The 16,827-nt window shown below is 43.8% G+C and overlaps 1 protein-coding gene, 1 long non-coding RNA gene and 1 pseudogene across 7 annotated transcripts in view; 2 read left to right on the plus strand and 1 right to left on the minus strand.

Annotated features, from left to right (window-relative positions):
- The window catches only part of LOC308573332, a 62,602-nt gene that overhangs the window by 38,893 nt on the left and 6,882 nt on the right, over positions 1-16,827 (minus strand). For 2 of the 5 annotated variants that reach the window (XR_014002039.1, XR_014002040.1), the window contains exon 3: positions 13,162-13,332. This is a non-coding gene — a long non-coding RNA (uncharacterized lncRNA). Of the gene's footprint in view, positions 1-1,866; positions 1,958-7,462; positions 7,758-11,893; positions 12,032-13,161; positions 13,333-16,827 lie in introns of those variants that run through there. The other 3 variants (XR_014002041.1, XR_014002042.1, XR_014002043.1) reach the window with 3 other exon arrangements.
- LOC308573295 (glycine N-acyltransferase-like protein 3) lies at positions 1,616-4,797 on the plus strand (annotated as a pseudogene). The gene is made up of 5 exons (XR_014013322.1): positions 1,616-1,693; positions 1,818-1,925; positions 2,152-2,278; positions 2,729-2,849; positions 3,539-4,797. The product of XR_014013322.1 is annotated as a glycine N-acyltransferase-like protein 3 (transcript).
- Positions 11,901-16,015, plus strand: LOC308573309 (glycine N-acyltransferase-like protein 3). Its single transcript, XM_081170110.1, has 5 exons — positions 11,901-11,999; positions 12,842-12,949; positions 13,189-13,315; positions 14,618-14,738; positions 15,372-16,015. Exons 1-5 carry the CDS (start codon positions 11,922-11,924, stop codon positions 15,778-15,780), a joined length of 843 nt encoding a protein of 280 aa, XP_081026236.1. The 5' UTR covers positions 11,901-11,921; the 3' UTR covers positions 15,781-16,015.

The raw sequence follows: 16,827 nt of genomic DNA on the forward strand, positions 1-16,827 counted from the left end.
CCATCGGCTCTGCCGGCGGGAAAGCTGGCTCAGGAATGTCTGGAATGCGGAACTCCTTCCAACGTTCCCCTCTCCCTTCCCGCCTCTCCAAGGCTCTTGCCTCCTGCCGCGCTCCTATGGTCAGCGCAGATTTGGTCAGCTGATCCATAGACTCCGCCCTGGGGCTCCGTGCCAGCTCGTCTTTCACCCCCGAAGAAAGACCTTCTTCAAATAGCATTTGAACGGGTGCCGCCGATAAATCCCAACTCAGTCTGTGAATCAGCATGGTAAACTCAGTCCAATATTCACGGACAGATCGACTCCCCTGCTTACAAGCCATTAGCTGTCTGCGCACCACCCCTTCCTCAATATCGCTGGAAAACATGATATCCATTGCACGAAAGAACTTCATTGTGTCCTTTAGTATGTCATTGTGCGTTGCCATTAGGGGTCGAACCCAGTCTCTAGCCCCTTTCTCAAGATGCCCAATTACAAAAGCAACTCGCGATTCCTCATCAGGGAACTCATCGAACTGCACATTAAGGGCATATTGCATCTCTGTCCTAAAAGCATGGTAGTCCTTGGGGTCCCCCCCAAATTTCTGCACCAATCCTGGTACCTTTCTGGGGAATTGAGTGGCTCTCCCCTTCTTGTCTGCATCCTGAGCCCTTCTCTCCTCCAGCCTCGCCGTCTGCAGGGCCAGTTGAACCTCCAACGCTCGGTATCTATCTTCCAAGCTTGGACCAGCTCCAGCCCCTGCTCCTCCGGTTCCGGTTGGTTCGCTCATGATGCCTTCTCTTGCACAGGCAGCGTACAAAGACTGTCGGACTGCTGTGAGGGTTTGATTAGCTGCTTGTGCGTGAAAACGTGCTCCCTCAGAGTTTGTGCGCCCCCACAAACCTCCGTGTGTGACGGAGCTCCTCAGACATGTCTGCTCTAGTCACTAGTAGAGTCCGACAGTGGCTGTCTGCGGAAGCGTTTCCAGCAAAGAAGTTCCTTAACGGAAACGCGTCTCCTGGACTCACGGCGTGACAGTTTCATGCGAGGTATGGGTCTCCCTATGGGAGACTCCGATACCTCACCACTGTTCTCGCTGGAAGCCTCCCTGAGCCCTCCCTCCTGCTCGCATTCCCTCAGAGACCCACTCCTCCCCCTGCTGGTCCCTGCTTCAGCAGTTGAGTCTCTTTCATCCTGCCTGAGTCCCTCCACCACCTGATGCTCTGATGGCAGTTCCCTGACAGGGACAATCTAATCCCCCTGAATAAGTGGGACTCAAATCTTCTTGCCTACCAATTCAGCTCTGCCTCAACACTAGAAAAATAAGGAAATGGTTTGACGAGCTGCAAAGGGGAGTTGGGGACTGTCTGAATGAGGGGCAGCCAGTGTCGATCTGCTCAGCCAGAATAGGAATCAACTCCATATATCCCTGATCTACAGACATAATTAGTGAAGTAATTTGAGTACTAGAGATTTCATGAGAAATGGCAAGTCATTCTGGTTGTGGGTTGTCCAGTAGTGCTGAGTGTAAGGGTCTGATGGATTTCTTTCTGCGTTTCGTCTCCTTCAAGTGCTTCCTTCCCCGCCACGTTATCTTTCCTGGAACCTGACGTAGCCCCCAGCCCCTCTTTGGCCAGCCATGCAGATCCTGACCTGACCCTCCAAGTTGAAGCCGCTTGAGACTGTGCTGCAACGGCACCTGCCCCAGGCTCTTCCGGTAATCCTCGCTCCTCTACTGCCGTCCCCTTTCCCCATCAATTTAACAAATGGCATTTCCTACCATTTTCTCATGGAGCAACATGGATTTTTGCTCTAGCTAACTCCCCTCCTTTCCTTGGCAGGCCAACGGAGCTGTGATGCACATCAACCGTAGAAATCCAGCTCAGCACGAAGTGGTGGTGGACTCTTGGCCGGAGTTTAAAGTTGTCCTTACCCGCCCACGTAAGGAGGTGAGAATTCTCCCATAACCCGTCACCTGAACCTGTGAGAAAAAGCCCAAGACATGGTAGCTTCTGAGGCTGGAAAGCCATTGGAGACGCACTCCATGGTGGTGCTGGGCCTGTTCCTGCCTCCTTTGCCTTTCTCTTGCTCCTGCTCTCCATCGTTAATAAGACCCAACCAACCCCTGATGCCTGTGTTTTGTCAATAGCCAAATGACTGTGCCACATTCTGCAGGTAGTGAAAGACAAGCAGGATTGCTACTCCAACTTTCATACTGCTTTCTACTGGGATGTAGACGCCTGGCGAACACTGTTGGAAAATGAAGAAGCCATTGACTGGGGAAAGGCCTTTCAGCTTCAAGGTAAAGCTCCTCATGCTCTACCTATTCCATTCCTGGAATAGCAAAGCTACTATCCTGGTAAGGTGATGAGACATTGAGAGGTACCAAGGAAGTGGCTCTGTGTGAAATGGAAAATAGGTGGGTAGTTATAAAATGGGTGGGCAAAGGCTGAGTTGAGAGCTGTGACCATGGGGGAAGCAAGTCCCTCTTGGGGTGTTAATACTGCTCAGGTTGTGTATATGCGTAAATAAACCACATGCCACAGAGACACCACAGTCTCTGCTGTCCCTCATTCCAAAGGAAACACCAACCCTGGGTAATCGCCTGGAACCCCTGGAATCTCGCACCGCTCAAAGATTGGACTGGCACACAACACTATAATCATACGATAGCAAGAGAGGGGCAGACACAGAGCATTAGAAAATCTAATTCATCATCCCTAGGTTGATATCTCATTTTCATTGTGTGCAGGGCTCCAATATGGTTTATATGAAGCTGTCAGAGATATTGCAGAATCCAGACGTGTCAATCTTAAGCCATACTTCTACCAGACAATCCTGCATCCTGACCCATCTGCCTACTGTCAGAGCCGGTTAGTGAGTGCACTCTCACCCTGGGGTATCTAAATGATGGGAGATTGTTGACTGGAGAGGGGGAGAAATTAAATTTAGTTCCCATTTAAAGGCAAACTTATTTGACTTGCACTTTCCTTAAATACAACCATCCTTTGAAATTTAGTTGAGAGAGGGGGCCCCTACCCATTTACCCTCTCACACCAAGCCTCTTAATCCTTTGTTCTCTTAATGGCCAGGTGATCACGTCAGCACAGGAAGCTAGCCTGACTTATATTTTAACACTTCCTGGGTCCAGGGGAAAGGAGGGCCTCAGCTCTCCTCTGCAACTCTTAACAATATCATTGCATATTATTTGTGGACTGAAAATAACATCAGCAAATATCCAGTATTCATTGGGCTGTATTCTGTTCGGGAAAAGGGCTGACTAGGCGAACACAAGCAATTTCTGCTTCTGTTTTCATCAGAATTCTCAGACGTTCCTCCTCATAATCAGTAAGCAGTGAATTGTAACCCAACACAAAGTTCCACATCTGATTGCTATGTCCTGGCTTAGTCCCGCCCACAAAACAGGAGGAGAAAGTCACAGAGTCACTTCCTGAGTTTCTCTTGCAATTTCCTGTTCCTTTGTTCTGGTTGATAGTGACAAAATACTAAGGGATGCTTTCAGTCTGCTCAACCACCATCACTGCCTCTCTTTGTATTTCAGGTACAGAAGTGGCCACTTCCACTTGGGCAGCCTAAACTCCTCTCATTCAGCTCTGCTCAATGAAAACTGGAGTGTTGGGCGCAATGATTGGAGCCTGCGCTATCTGGACAGCCTGATCCACAACTTCCCTAGTGCTTGCCTCCTGGACAAAGAAGGCCAGCTGGTTTCCTGGTGCCTTAGTGATCCAATGGGTTGTTTGACGCATGGCTACACCCTCCCTCAGTACCGAGGACAAGGCTGTGTGGCAGCTGTGACAAGGGCAACAGCTGTGAAGTTGCACGCATGTGGGTTCCCCCTGTATACTACGGTTTTGGCAGACAACCAGCCTAGCAAACAGACATTGAAGCGTCAAGGATTCCACATCTTGCCCTTGACGAATTATGTGCTTTTCTTTACACCAAGCCTCCAGCCCACAAGATAGCACACTGCAACCTTTCGCTCCCAGAACTGCACATCACTTCAGGGTTAGTTAGCATCATGGCCAGATTTAGTGGCCTGCTCTCGACATATTTAAAATTAAATTGAAATACATAGCAAAGCAGCTATTGCGGCTACTTTTCATACCCAATAAGAATTAAGGTTAAAGTTAGTCCCAATGGATATTCAGTTAGTCTAAAACACATTTTCCCTTCTGTCTCTTTTAAGTTAATCTTAAGTGGTTTTTTAAGTCTCTTTGAGTTAACCCGACTCATATTCTGTACAACAGAACGTCAGTCAGAGCCCAACACTTTGGACACATCTTGTTTAGATGCCATCGCCATCTAAGCATACCTACAGAGGCACCTTTAGGCAGGGCTCGTCATATTTATCTCTCCCATATGGTGCCCAATTTCACCAAACACATACAATGCGTTTGAGACAGACATATATCAGTGACACAGAAGCTTGTTGAGTTGCCTGTCGCCCCCTGCCCAATACTGCAGATATAATTATTTACTAAAGCACCACATCCATTTAATCATTCATTCACTTGCCTCACGTAAAGAGGTTAAACACCTTGTAAAGCATTGTAACATTACTAGGGGGATGTGATGGAGGTCTCCTTCTGACACAATAGGCAACAGTTTGTTTCTAGAGTCAGAATATTAAAATTGTATCTGGGAAGGGACCGTGGGGGTCATCAAGTCCAACCCCCTGCATTACAGGGATCTCAACTAGATCATACATGACAGATTGCCATCCAACCTCTGCTTAAAAGCCTCCAAGGAAGAAAATCAAGATCAATGCTCAGTACATAGGTCATCAGGGGGATTCCTAAATATATACAGCCAATATGTCACCATTTAATTAAAAGACCAAATCATTACAAAGACAAACAAAACCAAAAAAAAGATGAGACCACAACAATCTGTGTAGCGCTACTAGACTTCTCACATTGTTCCCTTTTATCACTTTTTTGATTTACTTCTCCATAAGCTGTTGATCAAGGTTTCTAGCCTTATACTACTTTACTCATGAACTCTGTCTAACTATCTATATGCCTACCTACCATGGGGGTTGTATCCAATGTTATTCAAAGACCAATTGAAGTAGTTTTGGAGTAGACCAATTGAAATGAGTTGATCTGACTAGCTTGTTGTTGTTTAGTCGTTTAGACGTGTCCGACTCTTCACGACCCCATGGACCAGAGCACGCCAGGCACTCCTGTCTTCCACTGCCTCCCGCAGTTTGGTCAGACTCATGTTTGTGGCTTTGAGAACACTGTCCAACCATCTCGTCCTCTGTTGTCCCCTTCTCCTTGTGCCCTCCATCTTTCCCAACATCAGGGTCTTTTCCAGGGAGTCTTCTCTTCTCATGAGGTGGCCAAAGTATTGGAGCCTCAGCTTCATGATCTGTCCTTCCAGTGAGCACTCAGGGCTGATTTCCTTCAGAATGGATAGGTTTAATCTTCTTGCAGTCCATGGGACTCTCCAGCTCCATAATTCAAAAGCATCCATTCTTCGGCAATCAGCCTTCTTGATGGTCCAGCTCTCACTTCCATACATCACTACTGGGAAAACCATAGCTTGAACTATACGGACCTTTGTTGGCAAGGTGATGTCTCTGCTTTTTAAGATGATGTCTAGGTTTGCCATCGCCTTTCTCCCAAGGAGCAGGCGTCTTTTAATTTCATGACTGCTGTCACCATCTGCAGTGATCTCTGACTAGCTTAGGTCCATTCATTTCTACTGGTCTACTGTGAGTAGAAATAAGTTGTCTACAACACAAAATATCTAAGGTAATTCTTTCTGGGCGTATATTGGTGTTGTTTTACAAGACTATCTGATTTATTTTACAGCATTTCTTTTATGAGAAAAGAGATTTTCAAGCACTTCAGTTTGTTTGTCATTTCCAGATTGTTTGAGCTAGTTCCAAGCTTGTTTAAATCTAGCATGAGTATACATTCCCTGGCTAAGATGGCCATGTTAATCTGAGGCCAATTTGAATAAAGGTTTTCACCTGCTACTGTAGCCTGTGAGTTCCACACACACCTCATGAAACATTAGCTAATCTATATGCCTCTGACAATTTCTGCCTTTTTATCCTCAGTATTTTCAAAGTTGTTTTACATTATGGGTTTTGTTTTTGTTATTCAGCTGTCCATGTGCAAGTACTCATGGCATGCTGTAGCATCATGCTGCCTAAGCAGGGGGGAAACTTAGTTTTCAACTTATTTGCCCCACCTCCACTTTAAACTTTGAGTGGTGCTGGAAGTAGCCTTCTGGGCAGGAAATTATTATCCAGAACTTTCATTCCAGATCCTCTGTTTGGTGGCGTCTGGCAAGCAGTGAAGAAGATAAAGCTCTTGGAATATCTCCTTTAACTTCATTCTTAATTGAGAGAACCCCAGCAGAGATTTAAAATCACAAAACACATAGCAGAGTAAAGCATGGAAATATAGGTACGGTAGTTAGACCTTTAAAACTGAAGTCCCTTCCAAAGTTTCCCTCTTCCCCTAGCATAGAAAAAGACCACGTTTGGTAAGTTAAGAATGGTTTACTTACAAACCCTTCAAAGGTCAGATTTGTGTGCTTCAGAAAGTTGCATGGGCAATAAAACTTGGCTTAGTTGCAAAGTGGTGAAAGTTCCAAAATTTCTGATATAGGAACATAAGAGTGGCTTGTGAGAGCCATGCAGTCTGAACTGGAGCAACCAGTTCAAACCTCTTCACTCACTGAGCTTCTCAAGTAGACTGGGGGAGAACAAAGGCTTGATTACACAATTCCTCCCAAGGTGAGGAGGAAGTGGACATAGCTAAGTTTGGTAGAATAGTTTATGGTATTAACCCCTTCGTGCATTAATTAGACATAAGTGTTGTTGGTTATATGAGCCTGGTTATCCCACAACATTATCTCTTATGATCAAGCACTAACTCTAGTAAATCAAAAAATGTCCTCAGTTTAGTTTATGGTTTTTTCAGCTAAGACACATAATCAAACTATTATTAATAAAACATAGAACACCATGCCTTGAAACTCCATTTGTTACAAGTCAACCAGAAATAAACAATACAAAATATATCTAATTCTGTCTGCACTGAAAAGAGAACAATTACAACCAACATATAAAAGGAAATGGGGAAGGGAGCTGATAAAATATAATCTTACAATGCAGCAAACTGAGTAGGAATAGTTGTTCAAATCTATACCATCAGCACCAATTAGGGCTAATTTGAAGGGAATTTTATTCAATACAACCTATCAATGGTACCTTCTCCTACACAGACTGAGTAAAATACACCACCTAAATATGTTTTGTTGGAGGCACACAGGAAGTAAAGCTGTGTTCTTGATGCCATCTAGGGATCAACTTTAAATAATAACTACTTTCCTTTGCCTTGGGGGATTCAATAAACTGGTCCAACTTCAGGTCAAGAAACACCCATCATTTGGCTTTGGCTCTTTCCCCATCTGGTCTTGGACCTCTCTGTAGTACATCCACAACAATAGTAAACAAAGCAGACATTTAGCTGCTGAAATAGCTAAAGGACACAGATAGCTCACAATTTTCACATGTTGTTTATATAACAGGCTGCATCTCCAGCTCTAGTTGGGGCCAAGGGGGGTGATGCACTCCCTAGGTGCAGGCAGAGAGGACCACTTCAGTTGTATTAACTCAGTCCTGAGCTAGCTCACTTGACGGTGGTACATGTTTCTCCTGTGAGGTGGGTTATTCTAAGAGACAATGTCTGGTTCATGGGCACCAAATGAACCTCATGGCTGAGTAGGGATTTCAAATCCTGTTTGCTCAAAAAAAGAAAAAAAATATTGGTGTAGTTATTAATAAATAACCACAACAAATTAATGCTCTGCTTGCTTTCCCCCCTATTTAAATCTTGCTATCAAGTCATGAGCATCTGAGCAGAATTGCCTATATCTGAAATCGCTTTTGACTCCCTCCATCCACAGTACTAGGTTGAGCTTGCGCTGAATGCAGTTTTGCTATCCTAAAATCAGCAGACGAAGACCTACAGTGAGATAACTAGTTTACAACTCATGAAACTTGATTTATTTGCATGGTTTGGGGCTGGCTGTGGAGGAGAGCAGTTCTCTCATGTCTTTACCAGCTATGTTGCAGAGGGATATTAAACAGAGCAAAGTTGTACTGGTATGGAACTACAGTTATAGGGAAAGCTTCCCCTATTGATATTTTGTCCATCAGACCTCTTATTTCTGTGTGTGATCTCTGATATGTTTCAGACCTACCTGCAAAAAGGGGTACAAATCTGCATATGATATACACTATATGCAAATTATGTCTTCTTTTGCATGTGCAGCAGAGGGCTGAATCCCCACACAGTATACTGGCCCCAGAAAATCCTGTTGTCATCCCTGTTCAGTAGTAAATCATCCCCTTGGACTATGCAGTTAATCAATTTACTTTATCACCAATAGCCATTGCAAAACCAAACAAGTTTTAAAGGCGCATACAGTTCAAAAATAAACAGAATGGAATGCCACATAAAGCCTGGCTTAAAGAACTATTTATCCTGGTTGGTTGGTTTTGCAAAGCAAATTGGCACAAAGCAACTGCCATGTTAACTGGGGCTAGACCACCTTGGTGCTCTAAACAAGCGTTTATTCTTCCATCCAACTTGCAGAAGCTGTTTCTAGGAGAAGCCCTGGGCAGACTGCAGACAAACTGGGGCCGGAACTGCAAGTGGGGACCAGCTGGTAGGCCTTGGCATCTGTCCAGAGTTCTTGCCTCCCACTACAGAACAGCGTCCACTATATGAATGAAGGAATTCTCCAAACGGCAATGATGTCAAAGCAGCAGGGACTCCTCTTCAGTTGCTCTTCTCAGAGGCAATATTCATGCCACAGACTGAAAGGGAGGCATTTGAACCATGCCTACCCTCTAGGGAGTCCTAACTTGGCATCCTGCATGCCCTCTCCACCCACTGTGCCAAACAGCTGGAATGGGCCAGGCTCCCTCCAGCGCCACTATGGCGGCACTGGAGCAGACACAATTTTACGGTCAACTTAAGCAAATGATCCATCTGGAGGCGAGTCTGTCCCACGGCTCTCAGCTTTCAAGGCCAGCACGTTCTCGGCCAGAAGGAAGGAAGAAGAAAATGAACACAGAGAAAGGAAACAGGGGGATAGGATAAATGGGAATAACTGTTACTGAATTTATCTGCATTTCTTCTACACGGGCCTTTTCTCTCTCTCTCTCATTGCTGTAGAAGGACCTAACTGAGCATGGGAATGATGGATCAAAGCAGTGTCTGGAAGTAAGACCACTGGGATTCCCCCAAGAATCCCAGAACTTGCTAAAGGAAGAGCAGTATAAGGAAATATAAGAATTTGTTATATAATAAATGAAATTATATAATATTTAATGAAATATATATTTATTGATAAGACTCCAGTGCTCAGTTATTCTTCAGTCATGGCTGCAGTAAATGCACTGGGTTTTAATTTGTACAAGAGTGGGGGCAGTCATCCAAAGAAAAGAGAACTGACTGTATTCATTTGCTAAGTAGAGTTGGACATGTTACTGTCTCTTAATTTAATGTACCTCACAGGGTTGTTGTGGGAGAAAGAGAGAGAGGCTGGGTGGGCTTCCAAGTCACCTCAGAGGAAGTGTGAATTCATGTGGGGTCGGGGCATTGATAGTGGCACCCAGCAGCTAAAGCCTCTGCTTCTCCTCAGGCTCTTATTTGAAACATCCTATTAATTCTCCCTGAGAATCAAGCTACAGATGCAGTCATGGGCAAGTGGTGAAGAGCTACTCGCTTCTGGATAACCCTATGTGACAAATACTATTTCTATTTATCCAGAACACTGAGTACCCAAGGATTCCAAATCTCTCTCTCTGCAGGCAGTCTGGGGGCAGGAGATTGTATTCTTCCTCAACTCAGTTCAAACTGCCAGCTTTATTCAATTTGCTCCAGCAACTTTGACTTCATCTAGTTCACCACAATAACCTTGACTGAAATAACTTTTGATATAGCTTGTGGGGAGATTAATGGTGTGTCTGGTTCAACCAATTCACAGGCTTTGTCAAATGTTACCTAAGAGAGAATTCACGCATACTAAATTCTGAATGTGAATTGGAGCCCATAGTCAGTTAATAGGGAAACACCTCCAGGTGAAGTTTGCAACAGGCCTATTTACATGTTGCAAAATAAGGTTGATTCAGTCACCACTTCTTCCACCAAAAGGAAAGAAAAAAAGATAGGGGACTGACTGAGTACTGTTGGTCAGAATCAGGGATGGAGGGAAAATTTGATTCAGACTGCATTTTGCACTTCCCAAACCAAAGATGAACTAAAACACAGCTGTCCTTTGAAATTTACCCTTTTCCAAATTTTTGCCATGCAGTTTTCCAACCAATGTTTACAAAAGTGCATATAACTATGAATAAATGAAGATATTAGTGAAAATAATATACAAAAATCCATTATAGGAAGGGAAATTGACTTGAGGGAATTGAACAATACCAACTTCACCCTCTCAGACAATATAGCCATGTTCAAAAATGATCACCCTCCTAAAATTAATATACCTATTTCCAAAACCTCCCAATCTGGATTCCCTCAACCCAACTTCCTCCACAGGAAAAAACTACACTTGTTTATTTTCTCACACAAGTCTTCTCCTTAAGCACTTCTTTCTCTTCCATCACTTTTCCAAGCAAAAAAGACACTGGGACTCTTACACTTGGCTTTAAGAACAGAAAAGACGCTCCAATGGATTAGAGAGAGAAAAAAATCTAGTCCAGTATCCAGTTCTCACAGTGGCCAGCTAGATGTCTATGAGAAGCCCACAAGCAGGACATGAGTTCAGAGTACCAGTACTCTTCCCACTCATGTTGCCCAGCAACTGGTGTTCAGAAGCATACTGCTTCTGCTACTAGAGTAGTACACACCGAGCCACCATGATCAGTAGCCATTAACAGCAAAATGTTAGGCGTGTGTATGTGGATGGGGAGGGAGACCAAGGGTGCACATGCAAGCTTCATCCCCAACAGCCACGCACACATACTCCTCTATTAGTCCATGTCTTCCCCAGTGTTGAGTAGGCAAGATCTGTGTTGGGTTGTTCTTGCATTCACTTAAATATGAGTAGGACACCTCATGTGATTGGGGACCCTAATGCAGCAGTGTTCCTAATCACATGCAGAGTGTCTGCTCAGTTTTATTCCAGTCACTATGACGGTGCTGTGATTTAAGTGGTTTCATGATGTGGAACTACATATGGTCATAATTTATTTTTATTTTTAATCAGGGGTAGAAAACTCTTCGTTATGTCCTGCCCCGACACAGCATTTGGAAAACGTGAAATGGCAATGGAAGGGGGAGATAAATATTAATTGTGCTTTTACGCAACAGACATCACATGGCCATCTAAAGAGAGGGGTCTAGTCCATTAAGTCCAAAGTCTAACTATACGTAGAAGCACCACTGAATATTGGGAAGATGTATGTTAATGGTTCACTCATTCTAGTAAATTTGCACATTCCCCCAACCTTGAAACAAAGCAGTCCAAAGATCTAGCTGGGTGGGCAAGACATTGGGTGAGTAGGTTTGTGTTGCTGCTTTGGTTCATGGAGGACCATAAGTGAGCAGTTGACAATGTGACAACACACCAGAAGTTAATAAGAGAATCTGTAACTTTCAACAGGACCACAGGTGAGCAGGTGACAGTGTAACAGTTCATCAGCGGCTCAAAAGAGAATATATTTTTTCTCTGTCTGTTGAGCGGGAAGGAGGGGAAGGGATTCCTGTTACAATTAGAAGCTCAGTTGTGTTAGCCCAGAGCTTTAAAAAATCTGTAATTTCAGTCACATAGGAAGCTTTACAGAATGGGGATTACAGTGAGGTACAGAGAAGTGGTCTCTCTCTTTCTCTCTCTCTCAGGTGCTGTTTCTTCTGGTACCTGCATCAGTCTCCCACGCTATGTTGATCCTATCCTGCTCTTCCAAGCTGCAGATCCTAGAGGGACTGCTGAAGAAAAGCCTCCCTCAGACACTTCAGGTGATCTTGAGCAATGTATTCTGGATTATTAGCTAGGAATATGGGACCAAATTCCTGTCAAAATCTTGCATCTTCCGAAAGATCCACATTTGGAGTCTGATAAGTTTGTTTAATTCAATAAACAGGTGCTTGAAAATATGGGTATTATACAGACACACTGCACAGAGAGATAAGATTGGCCGCAGCTCCTTGTTGAGGGCACAGCTGATGTGAACTGAGTGTGTGATGTGTGAAATGGCCCTGTCAATTCCTACACTTGGTTTGTCAAGTGGGAGGTGGAATGCCCTCACTAGGGATGAGGGAGAAATTCAATTCAGTTTGCGCGACCTAATTTGCGCTTCCTGAAACAATACATGACAAAACACATTCCACATTTTTCTGAATCTTGCAATATTGTTCTTCACACAGCGGCGTAGCAACCACTGCCGGCACTATTGTCTTGATCCAAGTGACAATCACAAAATGCATATAGTAAAGGATTCATAAAAAGGCATTGTATTGGGGAAATTGCTTTCTAAAAATATGTAAATTAGTTATAATCGTGCATATTAGGTGAAATTAACACCAAAAAGTGCCACTAATTTTTATGAGGACTTTTTATTTAATCCACACTAATGTGGAAATGAGGTGGACTGAAGATGGGGGAAATGGGGGGGACTGAGAGAAATGAAAAATCAACAGATTTTCTTATCCCTAGTGCTCACTCAGGACACCCCAATCAAGGCATGCAGCAGATACAAGCCCGACACAAACCACTCATTCTCTCTCTGACCCCAAACATTTCTCCCAGGCAGTCTCCTTCAACTGCAGCACCAACGCTGACATCATGTGACTCTTGACAGGTCTATGGTGCAGTCATGAACATAAACCGCGGGAACCCAGTGGGCCACGAGGTGATTGTGGATTCTTGGCCAGATTTCAAGGTGGTCCTGACTCGTCCACAGAGAGAGGTACTAGCCCTTGGGGATTTTGCAAGATACATTTTGTGGGATGTCAGCAGGAAACACTGCGTGTTCTGTGCTGGGTCCTCCTCTAAGCTAGGCTCAAACTGAAAGGGGGTGTTGGCTTTGGTCTAGGAGCGCACCTTTGGCATTATCAGCTGCCAAAGGGAGCAGGTGAAACTTCATCCATCATTTCATCTCAACATCAGGAAAATGTTTACCTGTTCAATTGTATGTCTCTCTTTTAGGCTGTTTCAGACAATGCGGATTTCCTGAGCAACATATATGCAGCATTTTACCGGGATCTTGATGTGTACCGGAAACTGTTGCTAGACACAGATGCCATCAACTGGGACCAAACCTTTGCTCTCTACGGTAGCAGGCTGTTATTTCTAAGGGAAGAGCTACGAGATGAGGAGACGCGGTTTAGTTACTTAATATGAATTTGATGAGGAAGTGACTGAAGTGAATGTAATAGAGAAATATGAGCAAAATAAAATACAAAACAATACATTGGGGAAGTAACATATGAGCTACATTCCAGGTTTTACTAGTGGTGTATAAAGCCCTACACAGGTCTGGTGGTAAAGCATGCTGTGGTGTGAGCATGGGCTTTCTAGTATAGTGGTACCAGAATTTTCTGAAGTTTACTCGTCTTAAAAGCAAAGCAAGCCCCAACATTGATATGTTTTTGATGGTTATTGAAACTTTTGTTTTCTCCCAAGCATTCCTGAATGAGTCCATTCTATTTGTGCTCTTTCAAATTCTGGTTGATTTTTATTTCTTAATGCTGTGTTGATAACCTCTATAATGTTTAGTATACTGTTTCTCTACACCTTTATTTGTCCAGTATTTTGCATTTTTATAGCTAAATATTCAAGTGCAGTTGGTTTTTCATTGGAGACTTTGTGGAGGAAGCTCCTCAAAGAGTTGAGAATACATTTTAAAAGAAAACCAGTCAATAAATATCTACAGTAAAGAGAGACAACAATACAGTGGTACCTTGGGTTACATACGCTTCAGGTTACATACGCTTCAGGTTACAGACTCCACTAACCCAGAAATAGTACCTCGGGTTAAGAACTTTGCTTCAGGATGAGAACAGAAATCATACTCCGGTGGCGCGGCGGCAGCAGGAGGCCCCATTAGCTAAAGTGATGCTTCAGGTTAAGAACAGTTTCAGGTTAAGAATGGACATCCGGAACGAATTAAGTACTTAACCCGAGGTACCACTGTAATGGGTTTTAGCAATACTGTACTTACGAGTAAGTGATAGGGTATTTTGTGATGCAGTTCTCCAGCCAAGTAATGCGATGCACATACTAAAGTGTGCATTAAGATGCATATATTAGTGAAAACAATCTGTGTGTATGTGAGAGAAGAAATTTGCCCTTAAAATGTGGATGAATTTTCATCAAATGTGGAGAATTGAACAAGGTTGAAAAAATAAGAAACTGAGGGAAATCAAAACTGATAGATTCACCCTTCCTTACCAGCTGCACATGTATTCCTTCTATAGCCTCCAAGGACAATGGGACTTTTCATTGTCCAAGGGCAGAAAGGGAGCAATGAACCTTGGATGACCTGAGTGATGGCAGTTCAGTATATGTGCAGCTAAAAATTTCTTGTCCTACCTGACAATACCACTCTCTTGGTGACATATACCTCTTTGTATAGGGAACCATGATGGGATATATGAGGTCTCTAAAGAGGCTATTGCTGCCAAGGAAATCCAGTTGACTGCAACCCCCTACTTTACCTACCTGAACCTCAACCCAGATAAACAGCCTGAGCCCCGGTGAGTGTCCATTGTGCTCCCTACTTCTTTCCTGGTTGAGGCACTGGCTAACCTGTGGTTCTTCAGTAGGAGAATCTCCATAGTCAAAATGCGTATGGACAATCCTGGCGTTTACTCCTTAGTTTGCCTTCATGTAGCTGGGACAGCAAGGCACCAAAGGGGGTGGCCCTGCCTACTCAAGGAAGGGAAGAAGAATACCACACAAAAGTAGGTTTACATCAGGGGTCAAGTTTAGAAAAGGAATCCCAAGAGCAGAGCGAGCAGTTCTTCATGTAACAGGAACCATCTTAGAAGAGGCATGCTCTGCTGAAGGGTGTGTGTGAATCACTTCCAAACTGGTGCCTGCCATCTGTTATTTTTCCACATAATAGTGTTTGATTAATAGGGTGCATTTTCAATCACTTTTAATGGGGTTCTTTTTTATCTATTCAACTAAACAATTAATTGGTCATTAGTTTAAACTACTGGGTGTTAGGGCAAACAACAGGGAATCGGTATCATTTTCATGCCAGCTTGCTGGTGGTTTTGTTAAGACTGTTGAACTAAGGAGACTTTGAGGATGAGCCAGGAAGAATAATTTCTGTATTCTTATGTTCAGCTCTCTCCTCATTTCTCATCTCTTTGCTCTCCTAGGCTAGATCCAGGCTTCACTTTTTCCTCCTTAAATAGCTCCCACATTGACCTGCTGGATGAAACGTGGCACTTTGGGGGCAGTGAACACAGCCGGAAATTCTTGGCCAACATGGTGCGATGTTTCCCCAGTACCTGCATCCTGGACTCCAATGGTCATCCTATCAGCTGGATCATCATGGAATCTCTGGGTACACTGAGACATGGCTACACCCTTCCATCCCACCGCCGAAGGGGCTACTCATCTATGGTGCAGAGGGCACAGGCCAGGCGTGTCCATGCAGCTGGCTTCCCTGTATATGGCCTTGTTGCCCTAGATAATACCACCCAGCAGAAACTGCTGGTCTCCCTTGGCTTCCAGAGATTATCTGAACTGTGTCATTACTGCATCCATTCTCCAGCTTCTCAGTGAGAGGAGGAGAGTGCAACAGTCGTTTTTCAGGATCTTGTTCAATCCTTTCACTTACCAGTCCTCTGAATGGGAGAGAGGGAGATTATCACACCCTTCCAAGAACCATTCCCCGTTACTCTATTTTCCATTTAAATGCTACCCCTATTCCTGTTGATTAAAAACTTTGGTGCTGGGTTTGGACTGAATCAGATGACGTTGGGTTTCTGGGTGAATACCCATGACCCCCATTTTGAGTGTCTATTGCTCCATTTGTGAGGTGCTGCAAAATGCAGTGTTTTCTCTGCAAAACACTGATGCCAAACTTTTCTCAAAGTTTGGCCCCTGTTTAGAGCAAATCAGACAATGTTTGGTTTTTGGATGACCCCTGAGTTTGAGTGGCCCATTGCTCTGTTTATGAGGCACTGCAAAACTTTTGCCAAAGTTTGGCTCCAGTTTGGGCCATCACCACCCAGTAGGCCTGAATCGACTATACATTTGATGTAAAAATAATTATTTTAGTATTTTAAAGTTGTAAAGCACCTTCGGTAACTTGGCAAGAAGGCAATATATATATCCAATGAATAAAATGTTTTCTGTCCTGGTAGCAGGGTTGTCTGTTTTTTCCATTTGTTGCTGGTCATGAAACAACGCCAATATGCCAAAACAAGAGGTTTTAAATGCCATCTCTTTGGATGCTGACATATTCATTCATTGGTGTTTTAATTTATTGACTGGAACTCCTTGTCTATTGACATTAAGGAGGCACCATAACTGTTCTCTTTCTGGGACCTGCTTAAAACGTTTTTGCTTAGGCAATCCTACCCATATAGGTAGCAATTACATGGGCCTCTTCCTGCATTCACTTTAATATGAGTAGGATACCCCATGTGATGGGGGACTCTGATAAAGCAGCGTTCCTAAACATGACAGCAATGTCTGCTCAAGTTTATTCCTGTAGCCAGGACGGTACTGTAATTTAAGTGTTTTTATTATGCAGAACTGTGCGTGTTCATAATGTCTGACACAGCAGTTGTAAAGGATGAAATGGCTGTCAGAGGGAGAAGAGCA

The sequence above is a fragment of the Podarcis bocagei genome (assembly GCF_964188305.1).
Source record: "Podarcis bocagei genome assembly, chromosome: 1".
In the NCBI taxonomy this organism is placed as follows: Eukaryota; Metazoa; Chordata; class Lepidosauria; order Squamata; family Lacertidae; genus Podarcis; species Podarcis bocagei.

Bases quoted from the DNA above. Each gene is read 5' to 3' on its own strand.
- LOC308573309 (XM_081170110.1), top strand. From the start codon at position 11,922: ATGTTGATCCTATCCTGCTCTTCCAAGCTGCAGATCCTAGAGGGACTG. The intron at 12,000-12,841 runs GTGATCTTGAGC...GACTCTTGACAG, and splicing joins GCCTCCCTCAGACACTTCAG to GTCTATGGTGCAGTCATGAA. The intron at 13,316-14,617 runs GTAGCAGGCTGT...CTCTTTGTATAG, and splicing joins CCAAACCTTTGCTCTCTACG to GGAACCATGATGGGATATAT.